This window comes from Bombina bombina, chromosome 1 (assembly GCF_027579735.1).
Source record: "Bombina bombina isolate aBomBom1 chromosome 1, aBomBom1.pri, whole genome shotgun sequence".
Lineage (NCBI taxonomy): Eukaryota > Metazoa > Chordata > Amphibia > Anura > Bombinatoridae > Bombina > Bombina bombina.
The window spans coordinates 1,577,612,437-1,577,638,408 of NC_069499.1; the positions used below are offsets into that span (position 1 = coordinate 1,577,612,437).

A 25,972-nucleotide genomic window follows, 5' to 3' on the forward strand; every position below is an offset into this window, starting at 1 on the left:
ACCAGCAGCATTGCAATAGCACATTATAGCTCTTGTATACACCAGCAGCAGCATTGCAATAGCATATTACAGTTCTTGTGTTTCCCTTTATTGGAACATTCAGGATTCAGATAAAGCAGCAATTAGCTAGCTGATGATTGGTGGCTGCACCTATATGAATATGCCTCTTGTTATAGGCTCACTATGGGCCAGATTACAAGTGGAGCGCTAAATATCACTTGCGCACAGGCGATATTAGCGCTCCCCTTGTAATGATTACATTTGTTTAGTTCCCATGATATTCTTTGTTGAAGAGATACCTAGGTAGGCATAGGGAGCACTATATGGCAGCAAATAATGTTGCCATGTAGTGATATTACAAATGGATGTTCTTGCAAAACTGCTGCCATTTAGTGCTCCAGACACATGCACGCTCCTGAGCTTACGTCCTTGATTTGCAACAAAAGATACCAAGACAATAAAGAAAATTTGCTAATCATGAGAGTTTCTATTTGACTCTACTGTCCCTTAAAGCCTTAAAAAGGCAAAATGATGAAATTAGAACAGATAGCTCAGCATGCTAAGGCACTGTGGCTGAGCTCTGGAGCCCCCCAAGGGTTGCAGGTTCGATCCCCGGCGAGGTCCACTCAGCCTTACATCCTTCCGAGGTCGATAAAATTAGCAGCGCCTTGAGACCCTTACGGGTGATTAGCCACGCTTTACAAGTACCCAATATACATACATTATTACTCTATTTAAAGGGACATGAAGCCCACATGTTTTTCTTTCATGATTCAGATAGATAGAGCATGCAAATTTAAACAACTTTCTAATTTACTTCTATTTAAAAATGGTCTTTGTTTTCTTGGCATCTTTTTGTTGAAAAAAGCTCAGGAGCGTGCACGTATCTGGAGGACTATATAGCAGCAGTTTTGCAAGAACGTTATCCATTTGTAAGAGCACTAGATGGCTTCCTATCCCTTTAAACCCTGTTAATAACCAGTCCGTTTCTTATTGTAGGACCAGCCTTAAACATGTAACTATTGCTCCATATAACCTCACCCTGTAACTCGTATTGCTCGGTTTAACCCCCACATCTCACCCTATTGCCCCTTATAATATCTCCGTATATGTCCATAGATGCCCCAGTGCCCTATAGGTCCCGCCAACTGTAGCTCCCGTTTTAAAGAATAAAAAAAAGACCAGATCACTTTTTATCTTGGTAAAATATACTTTTATTTGCTCATACAAAGAAATAGTATGAATTATCAGTACGCAATATGCTTTAGAAACATCTTTTTTTTCTGTGTAAAATTAATTTTGTATCATACATACAACAAAATAGTGATTTACAATGTACACATTTTTTCAGTTTCTCGTGTTCTTATTTTATTTTAATTTATATAGATATATATATTTATATATACTAAACAGGTTAAAGAATAGGAAGCAATAAAAGTGATATGGATTTGTAAAACATGGCTGAATAAAACTCAACCATTATTTTATTTATTTTTTTTTTAATAATAAATTCTAAAAGTAACCACAGAGCGAAACGAAATGACACACCCGAGAGTGCTTTACGGCTGTGTAGGCCTTGTCTCCATGGTAACCAAGGCATACGACAGAGTATCTATTCATATAGAGTCACACGCAATTCCTTCCACGCACATTTATCCTTTTTTTGCCACATTCTAATACCTGGGTTCGTAATACTTCTACAGATATCTGCATAGCCATTAAATTCTTAGCAGCAGTGAATTAAACACCTTTGTGGTTTAAACAAAAGTGCTAAAGTCAGTTACTCTCAGTTTGTTTTGTTAGAATGGGTCCCTGATTAACTATTTGGCTGCCAGAATGCGCTGAAATGCATTCCTGTGCAATGAGTTGCAGTCCTCTCTGGTAGCCAAAGAGTTAAAGAAATATCACTAGCATCAACCACCCCCTGATGTAGGAAGTCTCAGAAAATGTGCAAAGTTTGTTTAAGCTTGGGAAGTACTTGTTTGGGTAAGGGTTAAATCTGCATTTATTTGTCTAGTAGCTATAAAATGCTGCATGGTTGCCAAAAGAGAATACTGAGGTTTAATTGAACGGATTTCATCATTTTAAAAAGGCATCGTTAAAAGCTCATTGTAATGAGAAGAGAATTTACTGATTTGTTCCAGGTGCCAAAAGTACCGGAAATGTAAATGATTAATTTATCTGGAGAAAAGAAAAATGATTTATAAAGTCAGTAGGGCATTGCCGTATCTGGCGACTGAAAATGGCATCTAAAGGCTTCTAAACGTGTTCACACTCTATAAAGACCTGATGCTACAGATGGTTTGTAATCCATACAAGATAACACTCTTTACATTTCAGAACAACTGGCTTCAAAGCTGTGAAAATTATCAGCTAACTGCATGGATGTTTGTTTAGTTTGTACTAATGTTTGACACTCAATAAAGTTATATTAACTCATTGGCTGCCAGAGGGGACAGCAATAGGTTAATTAATGGCAATCAGTGTGAGATAAGTAATTAGCATGAAAACAGAACATTTAGAATGAACCAGGACACTGTTTATCCCTTAGCAGATGCCACCATAATGGACTTTCTGATCAAGTAGACTGGGGTCCAAGTTTACCTTGGTTAATAATATTTTTACTGTTATATACTATAGACTTTAAGGTATGGCTTGAAGTAGACTTACAATATGATGTGCAGGGTGACAATTAATTGTGTATCTTGCATAAGGAACAATACCAGGAGAAACATAGACAATCACTGAGTTGGTAAAATGTGTTTATGAGCCCCACACAACCATCTAAGCTTCAATGGGATATTTACCAAAGACCCCACATTTACAAAAGAAAAAATAACTTTGAGAGTGCTGTGCTTAGATAAATACCCACTAGTCTACAAAAGCCAACACAGCTACCCAGATGTACTTTTTATTTCCTGTACTTCATTTGCAATCTTCAGAGATAGCAGCAGGTTGTAAAATGCCCAATGAAGATCCTTACGGTAGTGAAAGGGTTAATGGGGTTTTTATGGCATTATGGAAAAAAATGTCTTCCACTTATCAGCTGTTTAAATAAACTGTGTCATGTTTTAAAACATGCAACATCCTAGACACCACACAGATGACAGTGACAAAAGTAAGACCAATGAGTTCACTTGACATCCCCATATAAGTATAACTTTGTAAACTGTGAGGGTGGGAAGTAAAAATGCCCAATATGTCACACATATAATGCAAGAGAGGAGATGATTGTGAGTGACATTTCAATACCCGTAAACATCAGAACGTACCAAGGTAACTGCATTGTGCTTTTATCTCATTCAGTATTTGACTGTTATAGGAGCACCATAAACGGGGAAGGTTAACCCTTAGCAGGCCAGAGAGCAGTGCCAGCAGGGCATGGGCCATGCTAGTCCTGGGTTTCCCCTGGAGATGGAATGTTAACGCACTATGGGTACAAAACACGGTTAGGCAGCTTAGTGAATTAATTGCTTACGAATTACAAATAAATTATAATAAAATAGATCTCTGTACACTTTTTTGTATTTTTACAGACACAAATATGAATATATTTGTTGACTTCAAATTAAATTAGTGCCCCAAAGGGTTTTTAGTCCCAGCCAAAATTGTGTCCAGTCATCTGATAGAACTTCATGTTAAAAGGCCTGTAGAACTCTCGCAGTCGCTGGACAACTTGAGGGTTTATATTGGGGTGAGTCCTGCCCTTGGTTTTGCCCAAACAGTGCGGTTTACTGCTCCCCTCTGCCTTTTTCAGGCATGGAAAACCCTTAGTCTTATTGAAATAAAAATGTTTGTCGGTGATGATCCGTTTAAGGCCAAGGAAATCCTGAACACGTCCCAGCTCCCCGGCAGGATCTGTGATTAGCCTTTCCCCACTTACAAAGAGGATCTGGTTGATGGGGAAATATTGGAGCCAGTTCTCCAAGTGCTTGGCATAGATGCCAATCTGGATGGCACTCCATGAGATGTCTATAAGACCCGTAGTCCTGTTTTTAAAGGTCAGACTCTCAAACGTGGGTATGTCTGGCCGTTTGGACAATGTCTGGGTGTAGTCTGATATAACTCTGGTCACTGGGTCTCTCACTACTACAATTAGTTTGGCGTCCTTCGACATGGCAGCGATACGAGCTGGCGCCTCCTTGGTTACAAAGTAACTGGGGGTCTTCTCCATTGTAATCTGACCGTCCAGAGTCCTTGGCATTAAATCCCTGCAGAACAGAAAAAAAAAAGTTTACTATAGTGAAGGAAAATCTGGAAACTACTATAAATACACAAATAATACTCCAAACCATAACTCCATTTAATCGTCAAATTATTGTTGTTATTATTATTTCTTTCACTGTCGCTCATATCAAAAAAAGTTAATAAATCTTAAGAGAGATATATTTCTCAGATTACATTGCTGTACAAATGTTAGAAAGTGATACACCACCATAACAACTTTAGCTCGTTCATGACCCAGAGCACCACATTGTGCCACGTGCGTCAAATTGTTATTAGTAATCACTCAACCCATTTGCATTCATCATACAAAAATCCCAATGTGGATTACAGAGTTAATAGTGCTTTAGAAACTGAAAGAGTAAATAGGAATTAATATATCAGGTAAACAAGGCAGCAGTTCATCCAGGAAGGACGGTAGGAAGTTGGCGGTATAGGAAGAGGAATTAGCAGCAACAAATGACGTTCTTATACCACTATATAGTTGAGCCTCATAATATTTTTTACAGCTCTGGAAACTGAGGGCATGTCTTTTATTCAGTAATGAACTAGGGGTTAAACGCATAGGCAAAGCACACTCAAGAGATGCAAACCTTGCAGCTCCATAGCAAGAAATGGCCGGTAAACCCATCAGGAGTGAACCTCATCAATCACCAGCTGTGTCCTACTCCGCAGCTTCAATGCAAAGATTAAATGCCTTAACAAATCAGAGTATACAATATGTGCATGTGAATGTTTATTTAAACACATAGTAAAAGTCCTATAGCCTCAAACTATGTATGCTTGATCCTGATTCTCTCACTAGCTGGATTTTTTATCAGTAGCATCATATGACTTTGACTACTTTCTTTGAAAACAAAACATTATAACACAATGATTTGCTTTAAAATACAGAGCTCTAATATAACACACTTTATTTTTATTCTAAAATTCTCCTTTAATATAAAATTCTGTCCAACAGACTTTGATTATAGTTTCCAAACACAAAACATATTGAAGCCATAAGCAGCTAAATTCATAGCTTTGGCAACAGGAACTACAACTTTATAATGAATTTTGCATTTCGTAAGGAGCCAAAGGGTTAATGAGTAGACAGTTCCCGTCTGTTTGACAAACGGCTCCTCGTTAAGGAAGCCGCCAGCTAATGGCGAGCTGAGTAATTTGTTCAGCTAGAAGATGGATAGGCCTACTTTTCTAATTAACCACTCCTGCTAATGCATTCAGCGGGGAGGGGACAGGACTCGCAGCAATATTAACGTAAATAAATATAAAGAGAGAAATCTGGGCCAGTTTCAGGATTGGATCAATGTGGAGTGAAATGAGTCCAGAAGGACGTGTGTGTGCGCAGTTTTTGGATACAAACTAGCGGATGTGGTGACATCACTCAATCCTTCAGGTCTATTGCGCCTGATACATCAGGACAACATGCCGAGGGTAGAAGCGCTCACATCAACAGCTAATGATAACGTTTACTCATTCACCAGCCTGGGGAATTTAACCACGTGAAAAAAAATAAAAGCAATGTATTTCAATTTATGCAGATTAAATAACATTTACCAATGAATGTTACCGATTCTCACACATTACAGAAAGGAAGCAAATATATGGAATTCATACAGATACATTTGTATAGAAAATAAAAAGACTGATGTGCCCTTAAAGGGACATTGCACACTAGATTTTTCTTTAGTAGATGATCCATTTAAATAGCCCATCTGGGAGAGTTTTTGTAACAAATGTATAGTTTTGCTTATTTCAAAATAATATTGTGCTGATTTTTAGACTCCTAACCAAGCCCCAAAGCTTTAGAAGTATACTGATGTCTACAGATTCCTTATTGAGCAATGGGTGTTTTCATATGCAGGGGAGGGGGGAGTGTCTGTCTGTTCCTGTTTCTCAGCCCCTTTCAGTGGGTGTCCCAATCTAACCTCATCAAAAGCACTAAACGGTGAGCTTCTAAGTAAGTTTTTAAACGGTTTTATACTGGATTTTTAGATCAGTATATGTGCATATTATCCTTAAAGGGACATTATACACTCATTATTTATTTGCATAAATATTTTGTAGATTATCTATTTATATAGCCCATAAAGTAGTCTTTTTTTAAAATTTATAGTTTTGCTTATTTTCAAATAACATTGCTCTGATTTTCAAGGTTTTATGAGAATACCGTCAGTTACCTACTCTAGCTTGCTCCTGTTTGTGTAAAGGGTCTTTTCATATGCAAAAGAAGGGGGAGGGGGAGTGTTTCCAGCTACCCTTTCAACAGAGCTAAACTGTGAGCTTCTAAGTACGTTTTTAAAGTTTTATACTGGATTTTTATATCAGTATCTGTGCATCTTATTCTTTATAGTAGTGTCTATTACATGCAGTTATATGAAAATGAGTGCATACTGTCCCTTTAATAGTAGTGTCTATTACATGCAGTTATATGAAAATGAGTGTATACTGTCCCTTTAATAGTAGTGTCTATTACATGCAGTTATATGAAAATGAGTGTATACTGTCCCTTTAATAGTAGTGTCTATTACATGCAGTTATATGAAAATGAGTGTATACTGTCCCTTTAATAGTAGTGTCTATTACATGCAGTTATATGAAAATGAGTGTATACTGTCCCTTTAATAGTAGTGTCTATTACATGCAGTTATATGAAAATGAGTGTATACTGTCCCTTTAAAAGTAGTGAATATTACACGCAGTTATATGAAAATGAGTGTATACTGTCCCTTTAATAGTAGTGAATATTACACGCAGTTATATGAAAATGAGTGTATACTGTCCCTTTAATAGTAGTGTCTATTACATGCAGTTATATGAAAATGAGTGTATACTGTCCCTTTAATAGTAGTGTCTATTACATGCAGTTATATGAAAATGAGTGCATACTGTCCCTTTAATAGTAGTGTCTATTACATGCAGTTATATGAAAATGAGTGTATACTGTCCCTTTAATAGTAGTGTCTATTACATGCAGTTATATGAAAATGAGTGTATACTGTCCCTTTAATAGTAGTGTCTATTACATGCAGTTATATGAAAATGAGTGAATACTGTCCCTTTAATAGTAATGACTATTACATGCAGTTATATGAAATTGGTGTATACTGTCCCTTTAATAGTAATGACTATTACATGCAGTTATATGAAAATGAGTGTATACTGTCCCTTTAATAGTAGTGTCTATTACATGCAGTTATATGAAAATGAGTGTATACTGTCCCTTTAATAGTAATGACTATTACATGCAGTTATATGAAATTGGTGTATACTGTCCCTTTAAAGGGACACAAAGCACAATTTTTTTTCTTTTGTGAGTTGGTTGAAGCATCCAATTTTAAACAACTTTGTAATTTACTTCTATTATCAAATATTCTTTGTTCTCTTTGTTAAAAAGCAGGGAGGTAAGCTCAGGAGTGTGCACATGTCCGGAGCACTATATGGCAGTGGTTTTGCAAGAATGTTATCCATTTGAACGAGCACTAGATGGCAGCACTATAAGAATATTATCCATTTGCAAGAGCACTAGAGGGCAGCACTATAAGAATGTTATCCATCTGCAAGAGCACTAGAGGGCAGCACTATAAGAATGTTATCCATTTGCAAGAGCACTAGAGGGCAGCACTATAAGAATGTTATCCATTTGCAAGAGCACTAGAGGGCAGCACTATAAGAATGTTATCCCTTTGCAAGAGCACTAGAGGGCAGCACTATAAGAATGTTATCCATTTGCAAGAGCACTAGAGGGCAGCACTATAAGAATGTTATCCCTTTGCAAGAGCACTAGAGGGCAGCACTATAAGAATGTTATCCCTTTGCAAGAGCACTAGATGGCAGCACTATAAGAATGTTATCCATTAGCAAGAGCACTAGATGGCAGCACTATAAGAATGTTATCCATTTGCAAGAGCACTAGAGGGCAGCACTATAAGAATGTTATCCATTAGCAAGAGCACTAGATGGCAGCACTATAAGAATGTTATGCATTTGCAAGAGCACTAGATGGCAGCACTATAAGAATGTTATCCCTTTGCAAGAGCACTAGAGGGCAGCACTATAAGAATGTTATCCATTAGCAAGAGCACTAGAGGGCAGCACTATAAGAATGTTATCCATTTGCAAGAGCACTAGAGGGCAGCACTATAAGAATGTTATCCCTTTGCAAGAGCACTAGAGGGCAGCACTATAAGAATGTTATCCATTTGCAAGAGCACTAGAGGGCAGCACTATAAGAATGTTATCCATTTGCAAGAGCACTAGAGGGCAGCACTATAATAATGTTATCCATTTGCAAGAGCACTAGAGGGCAGCACTATAAGAATGTTATCCATTTGCAAGAGCACTAGAGGGCAGCACTATAAGAATGTTATCCATTTGCAAGAGCACTAGAGGGCAGCACTATAAGAATGTTATCCCTTTGCAAGAGCACTAGAGGGCAGCACTATAAGAATGTTATCCATTTGCAAGAGCACTAGAGGGCAGCACTATAAGAATGTTACCCATTTGCAAGAGCACTAGAGGGCAGCATTATAAGAATGTTATCCATTTGCAAGAGCACTGAGGGCAGCACTATAAGAATGTTACCCATTTGCAAGAGCACTAGAGGGCAGCACTATAAGAATGTTACCCATTTGCAAGAGCACTAGAGGGCAGCGCTATAAGAATGTTACCCATTAGCAAGAGCACCAGAGGGCAGCACTATAAGAATGTTATCCATTAGCAAGAGCACTAGAGGGCAGCACTATACGAATGTTATCCATTAGCAAGAGCACTAGAGGGCAGCATTATAAGAATGTTATCCATTAGCAAGAGCACTAGAGGGCATCACTATAAGAATATTATCCATTTGCAAGAGCACTAGAGGGCAGCACTATAAGAATGTTATCCATTTGCAAGAGCACTAGATGGCAGCACTAAAGAATGTTACCCATTTGCAAGAGCACTAGAGGGCAGCACTATAAGAATGTTACCCATTTGCAAGAGCACTAGAGGGCAGCACTATAAGAATGTTACCCATTTGCAAGAGCACTAGAGGGCAGCACTATAAGAATGTTACCCATTTGCAAGAGCACTAGAGGGCAGCACTATAAGAATGTTATCCATTTGCAAGAGCACTAGAGGGCAGCACTATAAGAATGTTATCCATTTGAACGAGCACTAGATGGCAGCACTATAAGAATGTTATCCATTTGCAAGAGCACTAGATGGCAGCACTATAAGAATGTTACCCATTTGCAAGAGCACTAGAGGGCAGCGCTATAAGAATGTTACCCATTTGCAAGAGCACTAGATGGCAGCACTATAAGAATGTTATCCCTTTGCAAGAGCACTAGATGGCAGCACTATAAGAATGTTATCCATTTGCAAGAGCACTAGAGGGCAGCACTATAAGAATGTTATTCATTTGTAAGAGGACTAGATGGCAGCACTATAAGAATGTTATTCATTTGTAAGAGGACTAGATGGCAGCACTATAAGAATGTTATCCCTTTGCAAGAGCACTAGATGGCAGCACTATAAGAATGTTATCCATTTGCAAGAGCACTAGAGGGCAGCACTATAAGAATGTTATCCATTTGCAAGAGCACTAGAGGGCAGCACTATAAGAATGTTATCCATCTGCAAGAGCACTAGAGGGCAGCACTATAAGAATGTTATCCATCTGCAAGAGCACTAGAGGGCAGCACTATAAGAATGTTATCCATCTGCAAGAGCACTAGAGGGCAGCACTATAAGAATGTTATCCATCTGCAAGAGCACTAGAGGGCAGCACTATAAGAATGTTATTCATTTGCAAAAGCACTATAGGGCAGCACTATAAGAATGTTATCCATTTGCAAGAGCACTAGAGGGCAGCACTATAAGAATGTTATCCATTTGCAAGAGCACTAGAGGGCAGCACTATAAGAATGTTATCCATTTGCAAGAGCACTAGATGGCAGCACTATAAGAATGTTATCCATTTGCAAGAGCACTAGATGGCAGCACTATAAGAATGTTATCCATTTGCAAGAGCACTAGATGGCAGCACTATAAGAATGTTACCCATTTGCAAGAGCACTAGAGGGTAGCACTATAAGAATGTTATTCATTAGCAAGAGCACTAGAGGGCAGCACTATAAGAATGTTATTCATTAGCAAGAGCACTAGAGGGCAGCACTATAAGAATGTTATCCATATGCAAGAGCACTAGAGGACAGCACTATAAGAATGTTATCCATTTGCAAGAGCACTAGAGGGCAGCACTATAAGAATGTTATTCATTTGCAAGAGCACTATAGGGCAGCACTATAAGAATGTTATCCATTTGCAAGAGCACTAGATGGCAGCACTATAAGAATGTTATCCATTTGCAAGAGCACTAGATGGCAGCACTATAAGAATGTTATCCATTTGCAAGAGCACTAGATGGCATCACTATAAGAATGTTATCCATTTGCAAGAGCACTAGATGGCAGTGCTATAACAATGTTATCCATTTGCAAGAGCACTAGATGGCAGCACTATAAGAATGTTATCCATTTGCAAGAGCACTAGATGGCAGCACTATAAGAATGTTACCCATTTGCAAGAGCACTAGAGGGTAGCACTATAAGAATGTTATTCATTAGCAAGAGCACTAGAGGGCAGCACTATAAGAATGTTATTCATTAGCAAGAGCACTAGAGGGCAGCACTATAAGAATGTTATCCATATGCAAGAGCACTAGAGGACAGCACTATAAGAATGTTATCCATTTGCAAGAGCACTAGAGGGCAGCACTATAAGAATGTTATTCATTTGCAAGAGCACTATAGGGCAGCACTATAAGAATGTTATCCATTTGCAAGAGCACTAGATGGCAGCACTATAAGAATGTTATCCATTTGCAAGAGCACTAGATGGCAGCACTATAAGAATGTTATCCATTTGCAAGAGCACTAGATGGCATCACTATAAGAATGTTATCCATTTGCAAGAGCACTAGATGGCAGTGCTATAACAATGTTATCCATTTGAATGAGCACTAGATGGCAGCACTATAAGAATGTTATCCATTTGCAAGAGCACTAGAGGGCAGCACTATAAGAATGTTATCCATTTGAATGAGCACTAGAGGGCAGCACTATAAGAATGTTATCCATTTGCAAGAGGACTAGATGGCAGCGCTCTAAGAATGTTATCCATTTGCAAGAGCACTAGATGGCAGCACTATAAGAATGTTATCCATTTGCAAGAGCACTAGAGGGCAGTACTATAAGAATGTTATCAATTTGCAAGAGCACTAGATGGCAGCACTATAAGAATGTTATCCATTTGCAAGAGCACTAGATGGCAGGACTATAAGAATGTTATCCATTTGCAAGAGCACTAGATGGCAGCACTATAAGAATGTTATCCATATGCAAGAGCACTAGAGGGCAGCGCTATAAGAATGTTACCCATTTGCAAGAGCACTAGAGGGCAGCACTATAAGAATGTTATCCATCTGCAAGAGCACTAGATGGCAGCACTATAAGAATGTTATCCATATGCAAGAGCACTAGAGGGCAGCGCTATAAGAATGTTACCCATTTGCAAGAGCACTAGAGGGCAGCACTATAAGAATGTTATCCATTTGCTAGAGCACTAGAGGGCAGCACTATAAGAATGTTATCCATATGCAAGAGCACTAGATGGCAGCACTATAAGAATGTTATCCGATTGCAAGAGCATTAGATGGCAGCACTATAAGAATGTTATCCATTTGCAAGAGCACTAGAGGGCAGCACTATAACTATAAGAATGTTATCAATTTGCAAGAGCACTAGAGGGCAGCACTATAACTATAAGAATGTTATCCGATTGCAAGAGCATTAGATGGCAGCACTATAAGAATGTTATCCATATGCAAGAGCACTAGAGGACAGCACTATAAGAATGTTATCCATATGCAAGAGCACTAGAGGGCAGCACTATAAGAATGTTATCCATTTGCAAGAGCACTAGAGGGCAGCACTATAAGAATGTTATCCATTTGCAAGAGCACTAGAGGGCAGCACTATAAGAATGTTACCCATTTGCAAGAGCACTAGAGGGCAGCGCTATAAGAATGTTACCCATTTGCAAGAGCACTAGAGGACAGCACTATAAGAATGTTATCCATAAGCAAGAGCACTAGATGGCAGCACTATAAGAATGTTATCCATTTGAACGAGCACTAGAGGGCAGCACTATAAGAATGTTATCCATTTGAACGAGCACTAGATGGCATCACTATAAGAATGTTATCCATTTGAACGAGCACTAGAGGGCAGCACTATAAGAATGTTATCCATTTGAATGAGCACTAGAGGGCAGCACTATAAGAATGTTACCCATTTGAACGAGCACTAGAGGGCAGCACTATAAGAATGTTATCCATTTGAACGAGCACTAGAGGGCAGCACTATAAGAATGTTATGCATTTGCAAGAGCAGTAGATGGCAGCACTATAAGAATGTTACCCATTTGCAACAGCACTAGAGGGCAGCACTATAAGAATGTTATCCATTTGAATGAGCACTAGAGGGCAGCACTATAAGAATGTTACCCATTTGCAAGAGCACTAGAGGGCAGCACTATAAGAATGTTATCCATTTGTAAGAGCACTAGAGGGCAGCACTATAAGAATGTTATCCATTTGAATGAGCACTAGAGGGCAGCACTATAAGAATGTTACCCATTTGCAAGAGCACTAGAGGGCAGCGCTATAAGAATGTTACCCATTTGCAAGAGTAATAGAGGACAGCACTATAAGAATGTTATCCATATGCAAGAGCACTAGATGGCAGCACTATAAGAATGTTATCCATTTGAACGAGCACTAGAGGGCAGCACTATAAGAATGTTATCCATTTGCAAGAGCACTAGAGGGCAGCACTATAAGAATGTTATCCATTTGAACGAGCACTAGAGGGCAGCACTATAAGAATGTTATCCATTTGAACGAGCACTAGAGGGCAGCACTATAAGAATGTTATCCATTTGAACGAGCACTAGAGGGCAGCACTATAAGAATGTTATCCATTTGAATGAGCACTAGATGACAGCGCTATTTCCTGCCATGTATGCTCCAGATGCCTACCTAGGTACTGTATCTCTTCAGCAAATTTGATAATAGAAGTAAATTGGAAACTTTTTTAAAATTGTATTGGGTTTCTTATCCCTTTAAAATGGGTTTATAACCTTTATTCTACACTATGGAATATGCAATCACTTTAGGCCCAGATTTATCATTCTGCGGCTGGCAAGGTTACCAGTATGGAATCTGCTCACCCAACGTCAGCAAATGATCTTGTAGCCGTTCTCTATGCTCTCGCACATTCAGTTGCGCAAGAGCCACGCCTGTCAATCATCCCAGATGTATCTGTCCAGGATGATGCAACTCCACTAGCAGCTGCCTGTTCAGCTTGATAATTATAGCTCAAAATATTAATGGGAAATTGAGGTCATTTATATATTTGTGCAAAATATGCACCAAAAATCACTGCACACACAAAAAATAATAATAATTAAATGCATTAAAAACTGCCATTTGCATTGTTTCATAGCCCAGGGACACACCCCTTTAAAAGCCTCTTGTGCATGTTTATCTACAGTTTAAAGGGAAAAGATATAAAATATACATTGCAGAACCTTTTTTACAATTACTACAAGAAGGTACATTTTATAAACCGTAAAGTATTTTATTGTACGTTCTCTATCTGAATCATACATTTTACTTCTATCTCCTTTTAATAATGTCTGAACCCAAATCACAAAGAAGGGCTGAGACAAGGTCCAACCTGTTTCTTAACAAAATGTTCCAAACTATAGACATATAAACCAGTGTAAAAAAGAAAAAGCATTTGATTCTTAACAAAAGAAGCATTTTTACATTGCAAGCCTTTCCCTCCCTACCCCCCCCCCCCATACAAATCTATATAATGTTTATTTGTTTGATCTGAGACGTATTTCTGACATGATGGGACTTGCATTATATATACAGTCTATAGGAATAACAATATTAATAAGGATGATTTTGCCAGATTTCGTTTTTTCTCTTCCAGACATTTATTACATAGATTTTGGCAGCAAAAAAAAGCAGAATACCCCAAAGAGGATTAGCTTATTCACAAAGAAGTCAGACACTGATTTTTATCTACCATTTAACCCCCTGGCTGCTGATGAAGGCTGCAACTTGTTATGTCTGAAATGTTGTTCATCGCCTGAAGCCCATAGAATAGAATAAGAACTTGAAACAAATCTTTCCCAAAAACCTCAAGACATGAAAGTGCAAAAAGAAAATGCTCTATTTGTCTTAGGCCAATATTATTATTGCACAATCACTTGCATAGTAAAAAAAAATGTATTGTTAAATCTTATTAAAAATCCTAACAAAATTGTTCTGCAAAAATTGTATTTTATGGAAAAAATATTTAATGCACTATAGAAACACAAAAACGCTGAAATGTATACTAGTACAAATTGAAAGCCTATTGTTTTCCTTATTGTAAAATAAATGCCCCCACCTCTGCTAATATGCTGAACAGGGGTGTTCTATGGGTGTAGCTTAAAGTTCTCTGCAAGGTATTTGTGCATCCCCTGCAGTTCTCGCTGCTTTATGTTGCAAACTGAAAGTGGGGATATTGTATCAGAATATACAAACACATACCCTATACCAGCATACTGCCACTCTCTATATCTTTATAATGTTTGGTTTGTGGGAGATTTATGAGCCACAAGTTTGCAGCGCTCAGTCTGGCTTGGCTCAGCCATGTATAAATGTGGTGAACACATTGTTATCCAACATTAACATAGCAATTAAATAGTATCACATCTTTTACTGCAGCAATAAAACAAAATCAATGACAGATCCCACACACTAAACACAGATTTGTCTCCTCCTGCCGCTAGAAATGAAGCCATTTCTTTGTCCAATTACATCTCTTTTACAAGTCTCCCCTTGTATAATAGCACTGAGAGCAGATTGCTAAATTGTCTCAAATTGATGTAAATTCGTAGCAGATTATGGCGCTTCATTTTGATTTGTTTGCAAACGTGCTGAGAGCAGCGCTGGTAAAGGAGAAGCCAAGAGGCGATATAGTGTGAAATGTCAACCCTCCGTACAAGGGGGGGGGGACAGAAGGACGAAGTTTGCGAAGAAATAAAAATAATGAAACTAGAGAAAATATTATTTCAGTATTCTGATGATGAACTGTAGCACTTAAAGGGACATTATACACTCATTTTTTCTTTGCATAAATGTTTTGTAGATGATCTATTTATATAGCCCATTAAGTTTTTTTTTTAAATGTATAGTTTTGCTTATTTTTAAATAACATTGCTCTGATTTGCAGACTCCTAACCAAGCCCCAAAGTTTTATGAGAATACCGTCAGCCACCTTCTCCAGCTTGCTCCTGTTTGTATAAAGGGTCTTTTAAAATGCAAAAGAAGGGGGGGTGTCTTTTTTTTGGGGGGGGGGTCTTATTTCCCACTTGCAGTGGGCTTTCCAGCTACCTTTTCAACAGAGCTAAACTGAGAGCTTTTAAACAGTTTTATAATGGATTTTTATATCAGTATCTGTGCATCTTATTCTTTATTGTAGTGTCTATTACATGCAGTTATATGAAAATGATTGTATACTGTCCCTTTAATGCCCACTGCAGTCCTGATGATTAACTAAAAATACAGAGAATTTCAAATCAGCCGTATAATGGGCCAGATTACGAGTGGATCACAAAATATTGCTTATGTAGGCGAGATATTTGTGCTCCACTCAGTAATACCAGCGCACGCAAATGTGCGCTGGTATTACAAGTTGGGTGCAATGCGAACACAACCTCGAATTCACATTGCAGGGAAGGTTTGCACACATGGGAGCCTCGTTCTGATGCCGTCAGACACAGCACAGAACCTAGCGCAGCGATGGGGGTAAGTTGCGCATCGATAGGCAGCACATTTAAATATGTATGTATATGAATATAAACATATAAAGCATATACATATTTATTTGCAGTTTTAACAGAGTTCCCATAGACCGCTATGTAAAGGCACTTACTTTTAAGTGCCGTTTTTTTTTTTTATAACACCCCACATCCCTTCAATTTAACCCCTAAAAACTGCTTTGTGAAGTTATTTTATTATTTATTTTTTAAAAGCCACATTTCTTTTGTAATAGAAAACAAAACTACACTTTGAGGGCAATTTTGACAATTAACCAGAGATCAGATCTCTGGTTAATTTTTGAAGCGCTAATTGCTACTGCGAGCTCACGGTAGCATTAAACAGCCACTTGTAATGGTTATTTATCGTGCGCCCGTAAACAGTCAAATTTGCCCATTTACTGACAAGCGATAAATTAATGCTCCACTTGTATATATGTATATATATATATATATATATATATATATATATATATATATATATATATATACAGTCGTTAGAGAGATCTGGCTCACTGAAGAGTTGTTATTGAACCCAGGAATGTAACCCCGCAAACCTAGAACTCTCAAGTCTTTTGGATTAGATGTTAAACTTGCGCTCGGAGTGTCGCATTTGATCATGGAAATGTCATAGCTGGAATTGTTTAGAGAACATTAGAGAGAATAGTTCATTTATTCTTTTATGGCCACAGAAAACCTAAACTCCTCGTTCCAATCCTTAAAGGGACAGTAAATACCTTTTGCTTTTATGCAAAATTTAGCTTTCTCCTGCGCTCCCTAGAGAGGCCAAAATCTAAATGTGTAACTTTTTGATCCTAAGTTTCCCTTAATTGTGGCGTTGTTTCACAGTGCGCGCTGGTTAATGCTGCCTGCTTATTCATGATGTTTGTATTGTTTTAATCTGACACTGTACACCTGAGGGAATCAATAAAGCTTGTTTAAAAAAACACATGACCAATAATTAAAGGGGCATGAAACCCAAAGTTGTTATTTCATGTTTCAGACAGAACATTCCATTTTAAACAACTTTCCAACATAATTCTATTATCTAATTTGCCTTGTTCTCTTGGTATACTTTATTGAAGGAGCTGTGATGCACTTCTGGGAGCTAGCTCAGTGCATTGGGTGAGCCAATAACATGAGGTATATATTTGTGCAGCCACCAATCAGCAGCTCCTGAGCCTACCTAAGTATTATTTTTAACAAAGGATAGCAAGCGAACAAAACAAATGAGATAATAGGAGTAAAATAAAAAGTTGCTTAACATGACATGCCCTATCTGAATCATGAATGAACAATTTGGGTTCCATATCCCTTTAATAATGAATGACTTGTGCAATCAGCCGCTTCATTGTATTTTGCACAAATGTATAAGAAGCAGTTTTTAGCATTTGACCATTTTCTAGCAATTATAAAGGGGCTGATTTTGTTGTGTAGAAGTTTTGTCATTTAAAACTGTGATTAAGTTAACACATCACGCACATTAAAACAAAGATGGGAAAAAGGGACCAGATCCGATTTTAGGAGGTCAATGTAGAAAAGTTAAAAAAAAGAACAAAAATTATGCAAAAACCTGGTCAGGGATTTTTTTATTTGATGGATCCCAATGCAATGTGTTACCTGTCTCTCTGTAAATCAAAGGGTTAAGTCTGCACTAGATAAAGATACATGGAAGGGTTAAGTCTGCACTAGATAAAGATACATGGAAGGGTTAAGTCTGCACTAGATAAAGATACATGGAAGGGTTAAGTCTGCACTAGATAAAGATGCATGGAAGGGTTAAGTCTGCACTAGATAAAGATACATGGAAGGGTTAAGTCTGCACTAGATAACGATACATGGAAGGGTTAAGTCTGCACTAGATAAAGATACATGGAAGTGTTAAGTCTGCACTAGATAAAGATACATGGAAGGGTTAAGTCTGCACTAGATAAAGATACATGAAAGGGTTAAGTCTGCACTAGATAAAGATACATGGAAGGGTTAAGTCTGCACTAGATAAAGATACATGGAAGGGTTAAGTCTGCACTAGATAACGATACATGGAAGGGTTAAGTCTGCACTAGATAACGATACATGGAAGGGTTAAGTCTGCACTAGATAAAGATACATGGAAGGGTTAAGTCTGCACTAGATAAAGATACATGGAAGGGTTAAGTCTGCACTAGATAAAGATACATGGAAGGGTTAAGTCTGCACTAGATAAAGATACATGGAAGGGTTAAGTCTGCACTAGATAACGATACATGGAAGGGTTAAGTCTGCACTAGATAAAGATACATGGAAGGGTTAAGTCTGCACTAGATAAAGATACATGGAAGGGTTAAGTCTGCACTAGATAAAGATACATGGAAGGGTTAAGTCTGCACTAGATAAAGATACATGGAAGGGTTAAGTCTGCACTAGATAACGATACATGGAAGGGTTAAGTCTGCACTAGATAAAGATACATGGAAGGGTTAAGTCTGCACTAGATAAAGATACATGGAAGGGTTAAGTCTGCACTAGATAAAGATACATGGAAGGGTTAAGTCTGCACTAGATAAAGATACATGGAAGGGTTAAGTCTGCACTAGATAAAGATACATGGAAGGGTTAAGTCTGCACTAGATAACGATACATGGAAGGGTTAAGTCTGCACTAGATAAAGATACATGGAAGGGTTAAGTCTGCACTAGATAAAGATACATGAAAGGGTTAAGTCTGCACTAGATAAAGATACATGAAAGGGTTAAGTCTGCACTAGATAAAGATAAATGGGTAGTTTACATTCCCAGCTCATTGCCCACAAAGCATCAAAGCTCGGGCTCAGTCTATTAGCAGAGAAATATTTGTATTCTAGTGAAACTGAGACAATACTTATTAGCCAGCCCTCAGCAAACACTGGTCACAAAGGAAGAGCTATTGTCTGCAAGCAGGAAAAATAACATTCCCTACATTAATCAGACTAATTACCTGCTCAGTTCAGTTGTGTTTGTTTGAGACCTCACAATTCCCTCTCATTAGTGCACTGAGAGCCCCTCTGTCACAATAGTGCGGACATATGATAACTACATGTCCTATTTATCTGTCACTGGACTTTCCATTCATTCTACTAAATTGCTACAAGATATATATTTAGAATATCTGCACTTTAAATATAATGGAATGATAGTTGTATTAATTATATCATTTTATAATAATGGTCCCTGTTAGTTAAACTCAGAGACACATAAATGTGAATCCAAAGCAACATTAAAGGGACACTGAACCCAAAAATGTTCTTTTGTGATTCAGATAGAGCATGCAAGTTTAAGCAACTTTCTAATTTACTCCTATTATCAAATTTTTCTTCATTCTCTTGCTATCTTTATATGAAAAAGAAGGCATCTAAGCTTTTTTTCTTGGTTCAGTACTCTGGACAGCAGTTTTTGATTGGTGGATGAATTTATCCACCAATCAGCAAGGACAACCTAGGTTGTTTACCAAAAATGGGCCGGCATCTAAACTTACATTCTTGCATTTCAAATAAAGATACCAAGAGAATAAAGAACATTTGATAATAGGAGTAAATTAGAAAGTTGCTTAAAATGTCATGATCTATTTGAATCACAAAAGAAAAAATTTGGGTTCAGTATCCCTTTAAACTAAAAAATAAGTTATAGCCTGCACATGAAATTGTAATAATAATAATGATTATTTATTCATGATAGGGGATTAATTTAGAAATGTTTAAGCTGGTTGTGAAATTTACACAGCTGAGTTTTGTGACTAGTGATGCTGATTGGATCGGCGCCAGTTTCCGCTCGGTTACTGCATTGGTCACTGTCTGATTAGACAAACTTGCACAGCTATTGTAATTATTTTTTCAGTACAGGCCAGCTCATTATAAAAATATATACAAATACAAATTGTGCCAGCGAGCTATGTTCCTACCCCAGCTGTGTGGCAGTAGAAACTAGATATTGTATGCCCTGCATTTGCTTATGCACTTATCTACAGAATATGGGACATGGATAATAATGATGATAAAAAGTGAAGCTACAAAACTGTACACATTTCCACTTGATGGAGGACAAGACCAGTGTTTGCTGTGACCATACAAAGTGCATCTTATTTACTAGATACACAACCAGATTCTTTTTTTAATACCCAGAAGAAAGTATTTGACGAGCACATAACCCACTTTATGTTTTGATCTACTTTCCACAAGTTCCCTACATCCATATATTATTTCTCAAATTAAGGGCACAGATTAACAATATCTGCAGGTCGAAGTCATTTGCTTTGCAGAAAACCAGCAACGTGTCATTAGAGCAGGCCGGACGGTTCTGGACAAAGCTTTGTGGGACACATGACTGGCTGGCCAATAGCGTCCTGCAGAGATGAGCCAGGTTTTGTTCTGAGTTCCAGCAGGAGATTCCGGCATCCCACAGATTTGTTTTGTCAAACGTGTTGAGATGTATTCAACCAGGAACTGCTGAAGTTAGGTTACCCCCCCAAAACTATCCATCCATACCAGCTCTGGATCATCCTTCTGTGCTATTATAGTCACCCACATACAATTTGCTTCTGTATTACCAATGGAAAAGGCCTCCTGTCTTGTCTTACACAACAGCCCCCGCCACCTTCCCCACAAGGTGACCACTTGAGCCATTGTGCGCTGTGACAAAACTAGAGGGGGAGGTTGTCATTACGGGGAAGCCACATGACTATCCCCTGCTGTTCATTTTTTTGTGATCAGTTGGACACTAAACGGTGACTGAACCCAAAGAGGTTACTCTGTTAAGTTCCGGAAATAATATGTTGTTCTTCTGTTTAGTCAACACGACTGCCTCGCACAGCAGTAAAATGACTTGCTGGGAAATAAGCGACATTTACTGGGACTGGGTAACAGAGCTCGGCTTTGTGCACTGGCGCTGCAGTTCTGCTACACAAACATAATAGGGCAACTAGACACCCCTATAAAAATACCCAAAATAATTAACCACCATCAGCCAGGACTGCTTTACTGAGCAAAGGCTTCACAATGAATGTTACTGTAGGCAAGAAAAACAAAGACTGCAGCACAAATATTTTATTTTTGTAACCAATTTGATGCTCATAACTAAGCATAGAAAATAATAGCAGTGCTGGTTCTAGAAATTAATATTTTGGGGGGTCTAATTGAGTGGCAAACAAAGGGGGTGAAGACACAGCACATATAATAGATGTGGCCTTTTGCAGCTTAACCTGCCAATGATGAGGCTGTAAGCTCTTTACTATGACTAGATTGTAAGCTCCTTTGGCAAAATCTTATTGAATCATTAAACTGTAAACTCTTTGTGACAGGATTGGGGAAGGGTCTTTTATTACACTGTTGATTGAAACATGGTCCTGTATTATACCACTAGATTTAGGCTGACCATATTGCCGCTTTAAAAAGGGACACATATAAAAAATACATATGTCAGGGCTGTTTAAAGAAATGTTTTGTATAAGAACCCTGACATATGTATTTTTCATATATGTTCCTTCTTAAAGCGGCAATATGGTCAGCCTAACTAGATTGTAAGCTTCATGGGTAGAGTCAGACAGTATAACCCTAGATTCTAGGGTCCTTGTGACAAAGTTAAATGAAATTATTTAACACTAGATTGTTAGCTTCTTGGTACAAGGTCTCCCATAACACCACTAGATAGTGAGCTAAAATGAGCCTCCTTTTTAGTATCTCTCAAACCACAGTATGAAAGAGACCTCTCCACACCACAGTCATTTTAAGATATAAATTCTCTGCATGTCTTTGGTTTACAACTGAGAAGTCTGATTTCTATAAACTAAAAGAACTCTTCTACTTGCACAAAAGCTACATGTGTTTCACTTAATATCAGTATACGTGTCACATAAAACCTTGTCAGTATAGGCCAGCAGCGTGGCACCCCTGCGGATTCCAGCTCCTGATCATTTGGCCAGAGGTTCACATTCTACAGGAGTTTCTATGCTTTCTTCCATCCTTCCAGAGAGTGTTTAATTGGAGAGGGGAGGGGGTGCCGGGCTGTGTGGCTAATTACAAGTCTGGGATATAATGAGTGACTCTGTTACTGTAGCAATGAACTCATTTTAAAGGATAAAGAGGCAAAAACATACAGAAACATCGTCTTTTTACTGCAAGCGTTAATGAATCGCAGTCAGCCTCACTGATCTTTTTTTATTCTCATATACGATTTGACCGAGTTTATTTTTGTAAGCAGCCTCAGAGGGAGCCTGTGTTTTCCAGTCATTTTACTCCAGAACTCTTAACAACAACTTTTTATTTTTACTGGAATCCATTGGTGGAACTATTTTTCAACATTGATTAGTTAAAGGAAAGTGTAACTATCCTACCAAACAAAACTATAAAATAATCTGCTGGGAATTTTGTGTTACAAAAAATGAAGAAAAGCTGGTAGACTCAGAAAATGATGGGTAGTCGTAAGAAATTCTAAAAAAAACAACATACTGGAGGAAATTGAAAATGTTTTGAATACATTAACACATTGTTTGATGCCACTATTTTTTAAGAGCAATTTCCACAAATCACTTTTATTTTTAGGAGGAGCTACTGTTAGAAAAATAACCTTTGTTTTGCAGTTCCTTATCTGATAATCTCTGCTGAAGCCAGTTATGGATAGATATGTGGCAGGGTTGGGCTTTTGAAGCCTGTCATGTGCTCTGACAGTTCTCAGAATGGAAAACTCTTCATTTTAAGACTTACATTATGGGTGCAAAATTTATAATACAAGTATGTTGCAATGTTTTTACTGTACATCATTAAATATTTCATTAACAAAACTATGTGTTTACTGTTCCTTAATAGTGAGGTTAAAATCTAGCACATTGATGCTAGCTATGGGTAAATGGATTGGTCAGGTATTTGAAAAGTTGCAATGCAATGCTAAACATCCTTTTCTGGAAAGTGAAGGGTTAAATGGATTGTTTAGATTATAACTACAACCTAAACAAATGTGAGGAAATGTAAATTCCACTATTAGGAGAATCCTTCAAAGCCCTCTGATGATGATGAATAATGCACTCCCTCTTACCCTGTAATCAGTTCTCCTCCCCCATAGCAGGTACTGGAAAATAGCTCTAAATGACAGGCTCTGCGGTAATAGGACAAGCAATTTGTTTAGCTTCCTGAGCAACATAAACAGATGACCAGCACTGGACAATCACACAGACCTGATGTGTAAGGTGGCTGCTAATCCTGAGGGCTAGCTTATTACTGTTAACCCCTGCTAGCCACATGTGTTGTGTGACACTGATTGACAGATACTGTATTGAAAAAGTGCCACTATATGCGTGTGTCTATATATATATATATGAACAGTATAAAGTGTGTATTTATGTGTATACATGTGTGTGTATTTGTAAACTTGTGTGTGAACATGCAAATGTTTGTATGCATGTGCATACCTGTGTGTTTGCATATGTGTGTTTGTATAGATATATTTGAGTGTATATGTATGTTTGTGTATAGGTATATGTGTGTGTCTATTTGTGTGTGTTTGTGCATAGGTATATGTGTGTGTGTGTGTTTGTGTAAAGGTATATGTGTGTGTGTCTATTTGTGTGTGTTTGTGCATTGGTATATGTGTGCATGCCTATATGTGTGTGTGTGTGTATAGGTATATGTGTGCATGTCTATATGTGTCTGTTTGTGTATAGGTATATGTGTGTGTTTGTGCATAGGTATATGTGTGCATGTCTATATGTGTATGTGTGTATAGGTATATGTGTTCATGTCTATATGTGTGTGTTTGTGTATAGGTATATGTGTGCATATCTATATGTGTGTATGTGTGTATAGGTATATGTGTGCATGTCTATATGTGTGTGTTTGTGTATAGGTATATGTGTGCATATCTATATGTGTGTATGTGTGTATAGGTATATGTGTGCATGTCTATATGTGTGTGTTTGTGTATAGGTATATGTGTGTGTTTGTGCATAGGTATATGTGTGCATGTCTATATGTGTATGTGTGTATAGGTATATGTGTTCATGTCTATATGTGTGTGTTTGTGTATAGGTATATGTGTGCATATCTATATGTGTGTGTTTATGCATAGGTATATGTGTGCATGTCTATATGTGTGTATGTGTGTATAGGTATATGTGTGCATGTCTATATGTGTGTATTTCTGCATAGGTATATGTGTGCATGTCTATATGTGTGTATATATGTATAGGTATATGTGTTCATGTCTATATGTGTGTATGTGTGTATATCTATATGTGTGTATGTGTGTATAGGTATATGTGTGCATGTCTATATGTGTGTGTTTGTGTATAGGTATATGTGTGCATGTCTATATGTGTGTGTTTGTGCATAGGTATATGTGTGCATGTCTATATGTGTGTATGTGTGTATAGGTATATGTGTGCATGTCTATATGTGTGTATAGGTATATGTGTGCATGTCTATATGTGTGTATTTCTGCATAGGTATATGTGTGCATGTCTATATGTGTGTATATATGTATAGGTATATGTGTTCATGTCTATATGTGTGTATGTGTATATATCTATATGTGTGTATGTGTGTATAGGTATATGTGTGCATGTCTATATGTGTGTTTTTGTGTATAGGTATATGTGTGCATGTCTATATGTGTGTGTTTGTGCATAGGTATATGTGTGCATGTCTATATGTGTGTATGTATGTATAGGTATATGTGTGCATGTCTATATGTGTGTATGTGTGTATAGGTATATGTGTGCATATCTATATGTGTGTATAGGTATATGTGTGCATATCTATATGTGTGTATAGGTATATGTGTGCATGTCTATTTGTGTGTGTTTGTGTATAGGTATATGTGTGCATGTCTATATGTGTGTATGTGTGTATAGGTATATGTGTGCATGTCTATATGTGTGTATGTGTGTATAGGTATATGTGTGCATGTCTATATGTGTGTGTTTGTGCATAGGTATATGTGTGCATTTGTGTATAGGTATATGTGTGCATGTCTATATGTGTGTATAGGTATATGTGTGCATGTCTATATGTGTGTATGTGTGTATAGGTATTATGTGTGCATGTCTATATGTGTGTATAGGTATATGTGTGCATATCTATATGTGTGTATGTGTGTATAGGTATATGTGTGCATGTCTATATGTGTGTATGTGTATAGGTATATGTGTGCATGTCTATATGTGTGTATAGGTATATGTGTGCATATCTATATGTGTGTATGTGTGTATAGGTATATGTGTGCATGTCTATATGTGTGTGTTTGTGCATAGGTATATGTGTGCATGTCTATATGTGTGTGTTTGTGTATAGGTATATGTGTGCATATCTATATGTGTGTGTTTGTGTATAGGTATATGTGTGCATATCTATATGTGTGTGTTTGTGTATAGGTATATGTGTGCATATCTATATGTCTGTGTGTATAGGTATATGTGTGCATGTCTATATGTGTGTTTTTGTGTATAGGTATATGTGTGCATGTCTATATGTGTGTGTTTGTGCATAGGTATATGTGTGCATGTCTATATGTGTGTATGTATGTATAGGTATATGTGTGCATGTCTATATGTGTGTATGTGTGTATAGGTATATGTGTGCATATCTATATGTGTGTATAGGTATATGTGTGCATATCTATATGTGTGTATAGGTATATGTGTGCATGTCTATTTGTGTGTGTTTGTGTATAGGTATATGTGTGCATGTCTATATGTGTGTATGTGTGTATAGGTATATGTGTGCATGTCTATATGTGTGTATGTGTGTATAGGTATATGTGTGCATGTCTATATGTGTGTGTTTGTGCATAGGTATATGTGTGCATTTGTGTATAGGTATATG

The 25,972-nt window shown here is 37.6% G+C and overlaps 1 protein-coding gene across 1 annotated transcript in view; it reads right to left on the reverse strand.

Annotated features, from left to right (window-relative positions):
- Window positions 1–1,190: 1,190 nt before the first annotated feature.
- Window positions 1,191–25,972, reverse strand: part of LOC128656336 (heparan sulfate glucosamine 3-O-sulfotransferase 3B1) — a 46,323-nt gene continuing 21,541 nt past the window's right edge. The window contains exon 2 of the mRNA XM_053710189.1: window positions 1,191–4,211. Within this exon, the coding sequence (XP_053566164.1) occupies window positions 3,593–4,211 (619 nt within the window). The 3' untranslated portion in view covers window positions 1,191–3,592. The remainder of the gene's footprint in view (window positions 4,212–25,972) is intronic.